The sequence below is a fragment of the Saccopteryx leptura genome, chromosome 7 (genome assembly GCF_036850995.1).
Source record: "Saccopteryx leptura isolate mSacLep1 chromosome 7, mSacLep1_pri_phased_curated, whole genome shotgun sequence".
NCBI classification, from domain to species: Eukaryota; Metazoa; Chordata; class Mammalia; order Chiroptera; family Emballonuridae; genus Saccopteryx; species Saccopteryx leptura.
In genome coordinates, this window is record NC_089509.1 from 10493393 (window position 1) to 10508689 (window position 15297).

General features: G+C 42.2%; 1 protein-coding gene across 2 annotated transcripts in view; it reads left to right on the forward strand.

The window, feature by feature from the left end:
* Positions 1–9439: 9439 nt before the first annotated feature.
* Positions 9440–15297, forward strand: part of CCDC93 (coiled-coil domain containing 93) — a 101279-nt gene continuing 95421 nt past the window's right edge. The window contains exons 1-2 of one of the 2 annotated variants that reach the window (XM_066345798.1): positions 9440–9668; positions 14156–14265. In XM_066345798.1, the coding sequence (XP_066201895.1) occupies positions 9455–9668; positions 14156–14265 (324 nt within the window). In that variant the 5' untranslated portion in view covers positions 9440–9454. Of the gene's footprint in view, positions 9669–14151; positions 14266–15297 lie in introns of both variants that reach the window. The other variant, XM_066345796.1, reaches the window with a different exon arrangement.

A 15297-nucleotide genomic window follows, 5' to 3' on the forward strand; every position in this document is an offset into this window, starting at 1 on the left:
GTTTGATATAGTCCCATTTGTTTATCCTGTCTTTTATTTCACTTGCCTGTGGAGATAAATCGGCAAATATATTGTTGTGAGAGATGTCAGAGAGCTTACTGTCTATGTTTTCTTCTAAGATGCTTATGGTTTCACAGCCTACATTTAAGTCTTTTATCCATTTTGAGTTTATTTTTGTGAATGGTGTAAGTTGGTGGTCTAGTTTCATTTTTTTGCAGGTAGCTGTCCAATTTTCCCAACACCATTTGTTGAAGAGGCTGTCTTTACTCTACCTCCTTTGTCAAATATCAGTTGTCCATAAAAGTGTGGGTTTCTTTTGGGGTTCTCTGTTCTGTTCCATTGATCTATATGCCTGTTCTTATGGCAGTACCAGGCTGTTTTGAGTACAATGGCCTTGTAGTATGACTTGATATTGGGAAGTGTGATACCTCCCTCTTTATTCTTCCTTTTCAAGATTGCTGAGGCTATTTGTGTTCTTTTTTGGTTCCATATAAATTTTTGGAATATGTGTTCTATATCTTTGACGTAAGTCATTGGTATTTTAATTGGTATTGCATTGAATTTATAAATTGCTTTGGGTAATATAGATATTTTAATGATGTTTATTCTTCCTAACCATGAGCACGATATATGCTTCCACTTGTTTGTATCTTCCCTGATTTTTTTTAATCAATGTTTTATAATTTTTCGAGTACAAGTCTTTAATCTCCCTGGTTAAATTTATTCCTAGGTACTTTATTTTTTTGGTTGCAATGGTAAATCCACTCTGATCTTTATTATTTCCTTCCTTCTACTACCTCTAGGCTTTACTTGCTGTTCTTTTTCTAACTCTTTTAGATGCAGGGTTTGGTTGTTAACTTGAACTTTTTCTTGCTGCTTAAGGTATGCCTGTAGTGCTATCAACTTTCCTTTCAGGACTGCTTTTGCTGTGTCCCATAAATTTTGAGTTGTTGTATGTTCATTTTCATTTGTCTCAAATTATTTTTTATTTCTTCCTTGATCTCATTGTTAACTTATTCATTATTTAATAACATGCTATTTAGTTTTCAAGTGTTTGAGTGATTTTCAGTTTTTCTGTTGTAGTTGATTTCTGCTTTCATGCCATTATGATTAGAGAAGATGCTTGATATGATCAGTCTTTTTAAATTTATTGAGACTCATTTTGTGTCCTAACATGTGGTCTATCCTTAAGAATGTATCATGAGAACTTGAAAACAATGTATATTCTGCTGCTTTAGGGTGAAAAGTTCAGAAGATATCTATTAAATCCAGTTGATCTAGTGTGTTAAGTCTACTGTTTCTTTGTTAATTTTCTTTCTTGAGGATCTATCCAGTGATGTTCGTGGGGTATTGAAATCATCTACTATTATACTATTGTTATTGATCTCACCCTTTATGTCTATTGAAATCTGCTTTATATATTTATGTGCTCCTATATTAGGCACATATATATATATCATACATATATATATATCATATATATTTTTCATATAATATATATATAGTGGTTATATCTTCCTGTTGGATTAATCCTTTTATCATTATGTAGTGACCTTCTTTACTCCTTACTATATAACCTTGTTTAAAAGTCTATTTTGTCATATATATGTAGTGTTATCCAACGTTTTTTTTCATTTCCATTTGCATAAAATATTTTTTCCACCTTTTACTTTCAGTCTATGTGTATCTTTTGTTTTGAGGTGAGTCTCTTTTAGACAGCATATGTATAAGTCCTTTTTTCTTATCCATTCAGCTACCCTATGTCTTTTGATTAGAGCATTTAATCCATTTACATTTAAGGTTATTATTGATATGTAATTGTTTATTGCCATTTTATTCTTTAAATTTATATTCTTCTTTACTAGATTTCCTCCTCCCTCCTTTGCTCTTTTTTACAACATGCCCGTTAACATTTTTTTCATCATTCATTGGTTTGGTTTTAATGAATTCCTTGAGTTTTTTTATTTTCTGGGAAGCTTTTTATTTCTCCTTCAATTTTAAATGATAACCTTGCTGGATAAAGAAGTCTTGATTGTATGCTCTTCTTTTGCATTATTTTGAATATATCTTGCCATTCCCTTCTGGCCTCCAGTGTTTCTATTGAAAAGTCGGATATCATCCTTATGTATGTAAACCTCCTTTGTAGGTTATTGACTGCTTTTCTCCTGCAGCTTTTAGTATTCTTTCTTTGTCTCTTAGCTTTGATATTTTAATTATGATTATCTTGGTATAGGTCTCTTTGGGTTCCTCTTTAATGGGAGTCTCTGTGCTTCTTGAACTTATGTGACTTTTTCCTTCATCAATTTAGGGAAGTTTCAGTTATGATTTCTTCAATCAGGTCTCCTATCTTTTGTTCTTTCTCTTATCCTTTAGGAACCCCTATGATGCAGATGTTGTTTCTCTTCATGTTTTCACAAAGCTCTCTTAGAGTTTCCTCAGACTTTTTGATCCTCTTTTCTCTTTACTATTCTGCTTCTGTGCTTTTACTTATCTTGTCCTCTAAATTGCTGATTCAATCCTCTATTTCATCCAGCCTGCTTTTAATTCCTTCTAGTGTAGTCTTCATTTCTGATATTGTGTTTGTCATTTCTGGCTGATTCTTTTTTATGATTTCAATGTGGTTTTTGATGCTGCTATCTCTTTGTTTAGGTTCTCATTATGTCCTCCTGTTGTTGCTTTCAGATCCTTGAGCATCCTAATAATCTTTATTTTAAACTCTGCATCCAGTATCTTGGTTATTTCCATCTCATTCAATTCTTTTTCTGGGGATTTCTCTTGTTGATTCATTTGAATTGCATTTCTCTGTCTTCTCATTTTTGTCTCTGTATAGACTTTGGATGTGCTGTTTGTGTAGCTAGATGAGTATAGGGTTGGTGTTGTCTGCTTCCAGATTTCAGTTGTGTTGTTTCTAGATCTTCATAGGTTGGCCTCAGTTGTTGATTGTAATGTGCTGTGGGCTACTTGCCTGCTGCTACTGCTCTTTTTGCTATTTGTGTCAGTGTTTTCTATGCCTTAGCTGGGGCAGGTGTGAGGAGAGTTTCCTTAAGATACCACTCTAACCAGGGTTGTTTGGTCCTGAGCTGATGCTCTTCATATCTGGTTGCTGGATGTACCAGCCCTGAATCTCCCTGGCCAGAACCTGGTGCAGACCAGTTTGGGTTTGGGTCACTGCTTATTACTGGCTGTTAGCAACCTTTTTGGAGCTACAAGCGATCTAGAATTTGTGGCTGCCTCTCCTGGGACCTGATGCCATTGTAAATATCAGCTGCATTCCTAGGCTGGCTTTTATCTACTCTTGGCTTGTGTGTGTGGCTTCTTTATTCCTGAGGTGTGGTCTTTCCACTGCCCCCCTACTGCCACCACCTCCTCGGGCACTGCTGGGTGCACGGGCTCACCAGCCATAGCTCAGGCTGCCCACAGACATGTGGGATGCCTCTCTAACCTCCACCCCACCGCAGGTGCCAGGACTCCTCACCAGGCTCTGTCCCCCACTGGTGTGGGGGAATCCTTGCCCCTCTGGGCTTCACTCCCCACAGGCACATGGGATGCCTCTCCAGGTTCTGCCCCTCATTTCCAGCACACTGGCCACCGGGTTCTGCTCCCCACGGGCATGCAGGATGCCTTGCCCCACCAAGCTCTGCCCCTCACTGCCCCCAGGTGGGCCGCCTGGCTCTGCCCCTGCTATCACGCTGGCTGAGCTCCGGGGTCGCTGCTGCAACTGGGCCCTCCCACCTTTTATAGGGTATTCAGCAGCTTGGGGGGGTGTGTATCCCAGACCTTAGCCCTCAAAACCTGTATCCCTGATGTGTCCCTTGCTTCTAAGTGTCTCTTTGAACTGACTGGAGCAGGAGAGCCTCTGGTGCAGGGTAATTGCTTCCCTTTGCTGGCTTGGTTCTCCCAGGAAAAATGGCCACTTTAGGTTTGGGGAGTGACCCAGTACAGGGGTCAGTTTGGCTGTCCTCCACAGTCTCTCTCTCTGCCCTCAAGACTACACTCTCCTGTCACAACTCCAGCCCTCTCGGTGCTCCCTGCTTCTGAAGCCCCAGGTAAGTGGCTGAGAACAAGGTTTTCTGTGCAGTACCTTTAAGATGAAGCCTGGGTCTGAGAGTTCTGTCTCCCTCTCACAAACAGTAACTTGGCTCTTCTTTCAGCTAAATACTGTCCATATGCTTCCTCTAGTCTCTGGGGCTCTATTCTGGGGCTCTGATCCTGGCACTGAGGACCTGCAACTTTCTGGGCAACCCAACCCACTGTGAGAGACCCTCTGGGCCACCTCTCACTTCTGGAAGTGGGGCAGCTCTTTCCACATCTCTGCCCTTTCTACCAGCTCAGTCTAGTTTCTTTGGTGATGCTTGGTTATAGATTCCTCTTAGTTTAGTCCAAAGTTGGTTTTCCAGATGATTGTTCCTAAGTTAAGTTGTAATCCACTTTGGTTCTGGGAGGTGGAAGCTGTAATGTCCACCTACTCTGTTGCCATATTCTCTTATAAATAACATTGTGATGAAGATCTTTGTACATAAATCTTAAAAGTGGAATTATCCTATCCAGAGATATTTCTAAGTTCTTGATGTTTCGCCAAATTAGTATTGTGATTCTATTCTCCAAGCCCCATAACCTAGATCCTCCCACCCAGGATCAACACCCCAGATCTGCATTCTCTAGGTGCCCACACTTCAGCCTCTGCTGATGAAGCCCTTACTAGCCAGCCTTGCACAGCAGCAAGCAAGGTTAGAGGGGTGAGAGTGGGTCTGGAGGGCAGAGGGAAGATGCCCAGATCATCCCAGATGCTCCTTCCTCCTGGAGTGCTCTTTTTTGAAATGGTCCCACAACACCTTCTCAAGTTTAGGTGTCTCCTCAATTCTGAGAACCCTTTATCTAAAAGAGCCTCTGATTCCAGCTATGCTCTATCTCCCTACACTGGTCTGGGTGTTTTCCTGCAGAGCACTTATTTCTACCAATATTATCTTCTTCATTTACGTGTTTAATTTCTGTCAGTAATTCCCTTGTCTGGTTTGCTGACTGCAGTGCATGAAACTATTCTCTGGCACAGAGAAGAGTGGTTCTCAAAACTGCTCCATGGCCTCACCTGTGAAATTTTAAAAATCCGACCCCCCCCCCAATAAGTATGCTGTAAAATTGTACTGTTAGAGAATAGACTGGCATACAATTAAGCATTTTCAGGAAGAACTTTTTTACTTAAGGACTCTTAGTTTAAGAATTTTAAATCTGTGTGCTACTACACTCTATAAAGAAACATTATAATAATGAGGTCACTGTTTACTACTGTGTTGCCCTGTTGCCCAGGGTATACATCCCTTCTATTGAATTATACATAAATAATATATTTTTTCTTATGTACAGAATGATATATTTCAAAGGGAAAAATAAACATTTATATTTCTCCCCAAATCAATTAAACCTGAATCTGTGGGGGTGGAATTTAGTCATTGGTAGCTTTTAAAACTCCCCAGGTGATTACAACATGCAGCCACATTTAATATCCAATGACACAGAAGGAACTCAAAATATCTGTTGGATAGATGAATCAGTAGATATATGATAGATAAATAAAAAGACATTGTAAATCAGAAATTTGGGGCACTAATCCCAGCACTGCCACTAATATGATATGTGACCTCAACTGTCACTTTACTTTTCTAAATACCCGTAGTTACACTAGATGCTTCCTAAGGTCCCTTCCTGCTTTAAGACATCACAATTCCCCTTCTTAGTGGCAGCAAGTGCCCAGAGTGAAAGGACCAAGAGAAACATAAAGACAGAATGATTGAGGTTTTATAAAAATTTTCATCCAGGTTAAAGGTGTTCCTAACAGAAAGCTGTTTATTATGGCACCCTTTACCCAGGAAAAAAAGTATTTGTGAGGTTCTGGAGACTATTTCACTTAGAAGAACATCATGTAGCTCTGGATTAGACTTGCACAGGAGGGACAGGATGATCTCTAACCCCCAAATATCCCAGTAGAAAGACGAAATGTGTGTATGGATACCCTGATCCAGGGGTGAGAGAGAGAGATGCATTTATCTAAGTTAAGTCCTCACAAACCTACATTATCTCCAAGGCTGTGTAGGGTTCCTCTCTCAAACATGGGCTCAAAGATTTCTTGAGCTGTTATGCTAGGATCTTTTGTGAGTGTGTATGTGTGTGTGTGTGTCAGAGACAGAGAGAGTCAGAGAGAGGGACAGACAGGAAGAGAGAGAGATAAGAAATATCAATTCTTCCTTGCGGCTCCTTAGTTGTTCATTGATTGATTTCTCATATGTGCCTTGACCAGGGGCTACAGCAGACCGAGTGACCCCTTGCTCGAGCCAGTGACCTTGGGCTCAAGCTGGTGAGCCAGATGAGCCCACGCTCAAGCTGGTGACATCGGGGTCTTGAACCTGAGTCCTCCACATCCCAGTCAATGCTCTATCCACTGCGCCACTGCCTGGTCAGGCTATGCAGGATCTTTAAAAACTAAAATAAAATGCTATCAACTCAACTCTACAACTGTCACCTTACAGCAGTGGTTCTCAAAATGTGTGCCCTACAAGATTTCCAGGTGAGCCCTATGGTATTCCAGAGAAATATATGCCTATTGGGGAGCAAAAAACCAACAGGGTTTTTGGATTTTAGATTTTTTAGGGACAGAGGTGTGGGGAATTGGCTGTAAGCTGACAGTCTGCCCAACCCCCCACCTCTCTTGCCTGGTTGGGTTGCAAAAGGCTGTTAAGCTGTGGTGCTGGATTGTTTACACTACCCCACATGTTCCCCAGAAAGACTGGAGGCAAGTTTCTTCTATCCTTTGTTTGGTGTAAAGTTAAGATGATATGTATGGTGGGGGTTTTCTGCACTCAACACAATTAGGAGTAAAGAGAGAGGAATTCTTCAATGTATTGATGAGAAAATGAGAGTTTGCCTTTCAAATATATGCCCAAACATTGAAGAAATCACTAGGACACATTAGGCTTATGTTTCTTATAAACACAAGAATGAAAAAACTTAACACATTCATGCCGGGACCTGCCGAATTTACTAAATCTTACTAAGAATGTATCTATATATATATATAAAAAGATAAATTTTCTGTCTTCTTTTCATTTTTTAGCCCTTTTTTACAAATTCTAAAAAAGCATAACTCAAAAAATTTAACATAAAAATGTATTTTAGCCTGACCTGTGGTGGCTCAGTGGATAAGGCGTCAACCTAGAAATGCTGAGGTCGCCGGTTCGAAACCCTGGGCTTGCCTGGTCAAGGCACATATGAGAGTTGATGCTTCCAGCTTCTCCCCTCTGTCTCTCTCTCTCCCTCTCTCTCTCCTCTCTAAAATGAATAAATAAAAATTAAAAAAAAATGTTTTTTAATGTCAGAATAAATTTAATTTTGTCTTATTTGTTTTGTTTACCATAAATGCATGCTTAGACTTTATGTTTTTTTCTTTAATATCTGACTTAATTATTATATTTCTCAGAAATTTGTATATAGTGCACCTACAATTATTTGTAGGATTTTAAGTGCGCCCCGACTTAAAAAAGTTTGAGAACCACTGCCTTACACAGTTAAAAGAGGACAGTTTCTTATTGGGAAAGATAGCTGTTTATGCTTATTTAAAAATATTGCAAAGGCATTTACAATGGGGGACTCCTGTGTAGCTTACCCAAGTCCTAGTATTTTTCAGGCTCTATTCCCTGGTGTGCTCTATATATAGCAATTTAGGTTCTCCTGCTATGTGAGATTTTGCTACCTGTCCTTAGGCATCAATGCCTATCTGGTCACCCAACAGATAGGTACCTATCTGGCTACAAATTATCACCCTCCATTATTTCTCATTCTATACCATTTCAGAGAAGAACAATTTTAAGATTCCAAAATAACACATTTGGAGAGCTATGAGAGTAGGCACTTTAGAAATTGAATTTCATTGGCTTCAAAATGGGTAAGAGCCAGAGGTCACTTCTACTTCATCATTTTTTTTTAATTTTTTTTTGCAATAGAGAGAGAGAGACAGAGATAAAAGTGTCATAGTTGCAACACTTTAGTTGTACATTCATTGCTTCTCATATGTGCTTTAACCATGGGGCTCCAGCAGAGGCAGTGACCCCTTGCTCAAGCCAGCAACCTTTGGGTTCAAGCCAGCAACAATGGGATCACGTTGATGATCCTACACTCAAGCCAACGACCTCTAGCTCAAGCTGGTGAGCCTGCACTCAAGCTAGATGAGCTTGCGCTTAAGGCCACAACCTTTGGATTTTGACCCTGGGACCTCAGTGTCCCAGGTCAATGCTCCATTCACTGCACTATCACTGTCAGGCATATTCATCACTTTTAATACACATAAAATTAACACAACAGAGTTCCCATCTCAACACCTTAATTTACATATTCAAAAATTTCAAATTATTGGGAACTGGGGGTAGGTGACACACAGTATTTCTAGCAATATTGTTAACTACATTTAAGAAGGAAATGGCTGTGCATAAGGAACTTCCAACCACTTGTGTACTCTGGTTCCAGAGATGTCTCTTCTGTCGGTTTTGACTCTAAAACTACAAAAGGCGCAAAGAATTTCTTCAAGGACAAATATTTACTGAATACCCACTTTTTAAGATGCTAAGGAAGCAGACAGGAAACACACACAACCTCTTTGACCTCAAGGAGCTCATAGCCTCACATTCCTGCCCCTCTTCAAACACACACACACACACACACACACACACACACACACACACACACGAATCAAGTTTTCACGTGTCATCTTTCTTCATCACTTAAAAAAAGAAGAAGAAAATGCTGGAGAAACCATTATGGAGCGGGTGCAGTGGCTTGTGGCCAGAAGACAACTCTTACATAGCTGCCATCCTCTGGAGAGCCAAGGGGTGCATCATGTAAGTGATGTGGCTGCCAAAATAACCTTAAGTCGCCTTCTCAGAGACCTTCCCTTAAGGAAGACCAGAAGTTGGGGTGGGGTGGGGGGAGGATATTATCCCAGATGAGGTTTCCTGGGGAAAATGATGCATTGGCTCAGACATGAGGGAGGCAACAGGCATGAAGAAACGTTCTTACGAGGCTCAGTTCCTGGTCTATAGGTCTAGAAGTGTGCCCCAGTGAGCATTAGTCAGGGTACACTCGATTCTGAGTTAGAACCGAGCCGTGTCTGGAATCCGTAAGCCCATCAGTACTCGGGAGTCTGACTCAGGAGCGAAGGGGTTTCCAAAGCACGGAAGCCACTTGAATCGTGCCTGTGAGAAGCAGAAAAGGGACTCCAAATGCAAAATTTCCCCAGATGCAGGAATAGCCCTTTTTATAAAACAGCTTGGAAGAAAATGCAAAGCCCCAGTACGACGCTCCCGCAGATCATCAGCGCCTACACCACAGAACAGCAGTTCCAGCGTTCCCCCCGTCCTCCCTCCTCCGGGTCTCCGTCGCGCAGGCGCAGCGGCGCCGCGTCCCCGCCCCAATGCGCATGCTCCACAGGGCAGAAGCGCTCCCGGCCCGCGGCAGCAACGGTTACAGAAGTGGCGGAGGAAATTTTCCCTTCGTACTCCACCCCGGTAGCAGCTTCACGGCTGGGGCAGCTTCCTCCGGGCGCTCCGCGGATAGGTGCCGCCACGCGGCAGTCCAGCTGGATCATGGGCTTGCCCAAGAGGCCGGAGCGTCAGGGTCTCCCCGAGGTAAGGGACCCCTCTTCCTGACATGTCAGGTTCCCGAGAGAGGGCCAAGCCAGCCCAGCGCCGGGGGCCCGGGGCCCGGCTGCGTTGGGGACGCCCCGCCCCCTTGTTCAGGTGTGCACCGCGGGCGCACCGGCCGGGTCGTCTGGGCCTGAGCAGGTCCTCCTGCGAGGACGGGGGTTCCTGGGACCGAGGTGGGCCTTCCCAACCCAGTAACTGCCCCAGACGCCGCGGCCCCGGGGCCCCACCTCCCCCGCTTTCCGGGGTAGTCTCCCCGATCCTCGGCGCCGCGAGGCGCCCGCACGGCCCGGGCTGCTGCGCCAGGAGTCACGAGACGTGCTTGGGGACAGCGAGGCTCGGTTTGTGCAAAGGGCGGTGACCTGCCGCCGCCTCGTGGGGCTCCCGCGGCCCCGGCGGCCAGCCCCACCGCCTTGGTGTCTGGAGGGAACGCCCCCCATGGGACCCCGACCTGAGACCGGGTGGCGGAAGGACGTTAGGAGCTGTGGCCGTAGTAGGTTGTGCGGCACTGGTTCCAAGGCCGCGCTGTTCCGCGCTTCCCGCGCTGCTGTGTGGCGGGGCGCGCAGCCCTGCGGGGATGTAACGCGCGCCTTTCCTTCCAGGGGTGTTCGTTACCGACCACTCAGGCGGTCCTAAAGAACAGGGTGATCAGGGGTTTCCGGGCTTCCACTTTGGGAATAAAGAGAAAGACATTTCTTTATGGATGTAAACGTTACTTAGCTAGGCGCTTTACATCTGCCTTCTCTTCCAGTTGATTTACTCGAAAGCGAGACTGGTATATTGGCTTCTTGATAGAAATGGAGCCCACGCTGCACCTCTATCCTCCTCGTGAGGTTCTGAGAGAGGCTTTCGGCAGGGGACTGATTACGGGACCGGGCGAGTGGTCCTTTGGCTCTTAGCTGCCTGTGGCCAGTCTTGCTTCTCTGTCCCCCTCCCGCTCATATCTTTCCTCTTGCAAGTTCCCGCTAATTGAGAGATCACTGTTCGGTGCGTAAAAGCTGGGGATATAGTGATGGAAGGATAGTCTTACCTGTCCGTATGTGTTCCCAGAATGCAAGTCCGTTTTGTTTTTACCTTAGGAAACCCTAACAAGTGTAATGTTGTCAGAACCCTTGTAGTAAGTAAAAACCTTACTAGTTGTTTTAATGGAGCAGATATTGTGAATGCTAGGGTGGATACTGTGATATTTTATTTGACATTTCTTTCTTGCTGCTTCTTTATTCTAGGCTCTCATCAAATTTTTGTTATAGACTCCTGTCTAATCTCTCTGGTTTTACCTTAAATCCTTCCTATTCAGTGTCCCACTACCAATGGAGATCTATCTCTCATCCAAGTACTAACCAAGCCCAACCCTACTTAGCTTCCGAGATCAGCTGAGATCTGGTGCATTCAGGGTGGTATGGCCATAGACAGGATCTTTCTAAAATAAAAAGCAACCTGCTCCTGTGTGTCCTTTGTTTAACCTTTCTCTGACTACTAGGTCAGAGAGGCTAGGTCTTATTTGTCACTTTTCCAAGAGCCTAGGACAGTTCTTGGCAATTAGGAAGCAGACAGGGTGACTCTATAATCAAGTTATTTTTTAGTTCAGAGACCAGCACGTACAGTCATTAAACTGTTACTAGTCCCATTAATCCATTAACTTCTCTTCTTAAATACTTTATGGTGTGTCTGTGGTGAGGTAGCTAGTTTTGGCCTGGCCCTCCGGCTTGCATGAACTACATACAGTATAGGGCAATTGAAGATTTAAGTGTGCCTGGTTTAGGAGTTCACAGTCATTCTTTACCAGAATTTTAGTTTTTTAACAATTGGAGGTATTAACCAGCTTGGGAACTTTTTATTTGGCTTCAAGAGGGCATTCTTTCAGGCTCTTTTACATTTTTTTTTTTTTTTCAGTGTTAATCTGTGAAATGAATGGTATCTTATTAGCATTATCCATTCAGTGTCTTGTGCCAAAAAAGTTATTTCACAGGTTATATTTGCAAAAGTATACTTCTCCATTCTGGGGGTGAGGGGCAAGGAGCATGAGCCATGCATTCCATTGGATGTGCCTTAAGTAGAAGTTGAGGCAGGGCTGATCCTCCCATGATGTGCTGTCCTCTTCTTAGAAGTGTGTTTATGATAAATGATGGTTGAGCAAATGAAGGCTTCCTATTTTACATCCCAAGAGTTTTAAAAAAATACTTGTATGATCCTATTTTTCTTTTCTATCCTTTATGGACCAAAACTACTCTTCACCGTCTCTTTTAGTTGAGTTTCTCCACATGTAGCTGTTTTTCACTCATCACAGATGTTTTTCCAAGGAAGAGAGGGTGTGAGTAATTAATATTACCTTATCTTTGTATGTCCACTATTAACTAGTGAAGGCTGTCCTTCAGAATCTTTGATAGACTGGCCTGGGGTTCATTTGAGAGGTAAGTCAAATGCATAGTGGTACATGGTTGTCACCTCCTCCCACCCCCCATGGCAAGGGATGAAGAGTCACTTTAATAATTCCTTGTTCAACTATATGTTAATATGTATACTCCCTCTCCTGTCAGTTTGTACTTCAAAACAAACCTGAATTTTCATTATCTATGTCATGATTATGAAAACATTTTGTTAATACATGATTGTCTTAGGTCATGCACTTTATGTAGTGATTGAGCATGCCATTCTATATATAATACGTGTGTCTTTGAAGGATAATTCTGTTTCAGAACAGAGGACTAAACATGGGTAAATAATGTATGGGCCGTCTCTTGAACCAGATAATATAATAATAGTCTATTTGGAAAGGTAGGCATGTTTATTAACACCAGAAATGTCACTCTAAAGAGGTTGTTACTTTTTATTTTTACAGAGACAGAGAGAGAGTCAGAGAGAGGGATAGACAGGGACAAACAGACAGGAACGGAGAGAGATGAGAAGCATCAATTATCAGTTTTTTGTTGCTACACCTTAGTTGTTCATTGATTGCTTTCTCATATGTGCCTTGACTGTGGGCCTTCAGCAGACCGAGTAACCCCTTGCTCAAGCCAGCTACCTTGGGTCCAAGCTGGTGGGCTTTGCTCAAACCAGATAAGCCCACACTCAAGCTGGCGACCTCGGGGTTTCAAACTTGGGTCCTCCGTATCCCAGTCCAACACTCTGTCCACTGCGCCTCCACCTGGTCAGGCAAGAGGTTGTTACTTAATTGTGTGAATGACATGGTTTATAAATAAAATAGAAATGCAGAGAAATGACCATTTCAGGCTGGATTTTTAAAGATTTGGCGTCAGACAGGAGCTGGAATTTGAGGATGACTTCTGAGTGATCAGAGACTGTAAGAAGAAAGCAGGTGGTGTGAACAGTGCTTGTGTAGGTTGGCCATAGCCATGTCTGAATTGTTTTGTGAGAGGAGAAGGATGAAGCTGAAAGATAGATTGCAGCCAAAGATCTGGAAACCAAATGAAGACATTTGGAGTTTATCTTACAGACAGTGTCTGATATACTAATGATGAGGGCCAGGGGATGAGCTAAGAGGCAATGATGTGAAAGCTGTGATTGAGGAATGAAGGAGCAAGACAAATTAACGGAGAAGAAAGATTGAGTGGCTGTTGCAGTAGTCCTGGCATGAAGTGTGAATAAAAGGAAAGCGCAGATTAATGTGAGCATCTTAGTAAAGGAAGATTTAACAAGCATTGTTGAGTAAGGGAGTAATCATAAATGGTGCATACAAGCATTCGAACCAAGTTACCTTGGTGGTGGTGTTTTATGTAGACAGATATATATAAATACATATTTTTTTTCTCTGCAATGATGAAAGAGAGGAAAGGCATATAGTCCATGAAAGTGAATGGTGGCGAAAGTACTAGAATATTTAGATATAATTGACTTGTAAAATACCTGGAAGTGAAGGTAGGATATAAATTAAAGTTAAGTCAAATCTTTATTGAAATATATTAGATGAATTTCTTACTTGTAAAGCAAGCCTGTTGTGTGGCAGTATTCTCCCTTTAATATTTTTGGGTTGAAAGCCTTTATATTTGCCTTAGAGATTAAAAAAAAAAAATGAAGTATAGTGAGGCATACTGGTTTGAATTCTCTGTTCTTGCCCCTCTAGAAAATAACTTGGACCAAAATGAGTATGAAGTTGAAAAAAAAAGTGAAAACCCCCTTGTTGGTATCTGTAAGAAATGTATCTAGCTGAGAAGGCTGTCAGGTAAAGTAAAGCACATGTTAGAGAACAGGGAGGTAATGTGCTGTAATCTTCCTCTCTCTGGGTCTGTTCAGCAGCTGGTGAATAGGCTGTGCTGCTTGTGTCTTCTCCCCCCCCCCCCATGATGATTAACATCTGTCTTCTGTGAAACTGGCAGCACTGTGTCCCCAAGTTCCTTCATGACTGCAGTGATATAGCCACTGTCACCTGGCAGTGTCGTGGCATCAGGAGATACACCTGCTGTTCCTTTAGTCAAAGTAGCTTTTATTGGCATTTCACTTTTTGTTTTAGGTAGAAACTAGAGAAGATGAAGAACAAAATGTCAAGTTGACTGAAATTCTGGAGCTGTTGGTTGCAGCTGGGTATTTCAGGGCAAGAATTAAAGGCTTGTCACCTTTTGATAAGGTAAGAGGGAATCTTTCTAACCATTAAGCTATTTTTTTGTCAGGAGAGCCTGGTTAACCATGGAAAGGAGGAAGAGACCGTCTTTTTACTTTCTTTGTGTCCATGTTTCCATTTCTCCCTTATTAAGATTCATTATACAGGTGTTCTAATTTATTAAAAGAAAATAATCTGTTGGTAGATAAATTTTGAATTATTTTTCTATGCATGAAGCTTTGGGGAATGCAAATAAGCAAATGAAATAGTTCCTCATTTCAAGGAATTTACAATATAGGTGGGAAGAGAAAACTTATATAAAACAAAATACTCGAGTTAATTAGTAGCTGTCCCAAGTCGGTATGCTCATAGACAATTGCCAGGTTTTTGGAGATGGGTGGTAAATGCTTAGTTTGGAGGAGGGAGAAGTCACTATGGGGTGAAATTTAATTAAGCAGAACCTTAAACAATTATTATGCACGAGGCATAGTAATAGGTATTGAAGGCAGAGATAAGACAGATACCCTGTACTCAAAGGACCTGACCACAAGAGCGTAAGGAAGAGAGACAAGTAAGCCAGCATGCATGAAATAAATGGCATGCTGCAGTAAGGACTACTGCAGTGAACTGTACACGGAAATGAAGCGTCCAGATCAGACAGGGCAGGCCTAGAAAGCTTCCTGGTGGAAGACAGTATTGAGTGCTCCCATGGGCCACAGCCCTGGCTGCTAATAACAGAATCACTGTGGATTGTTTTAGAATACAAATGGCTAGGCCTCACCCATTGAAATTCTGGTTAAGTCGTTCTGGGACCTGGAATCTGTATGTTACTAGACATCTCACGTGAGTCTACAGCACAGCCAGGAGTAAGTGTTGTTTTGTCTTTTTTTTTTAACATCAAACTATCTGAAAAGGATTTTGTTTCAAATAGATTTTTAGCCTTAGACTCTTTTGTGTCTCAGAGAAATCCTGTGAGAAAAGTAGAGCAGGGATTCCCATCTCCTTTAGGTAGATAAAAAAATAAGATATATGGAAATTACATAATGATCCACAGAATGT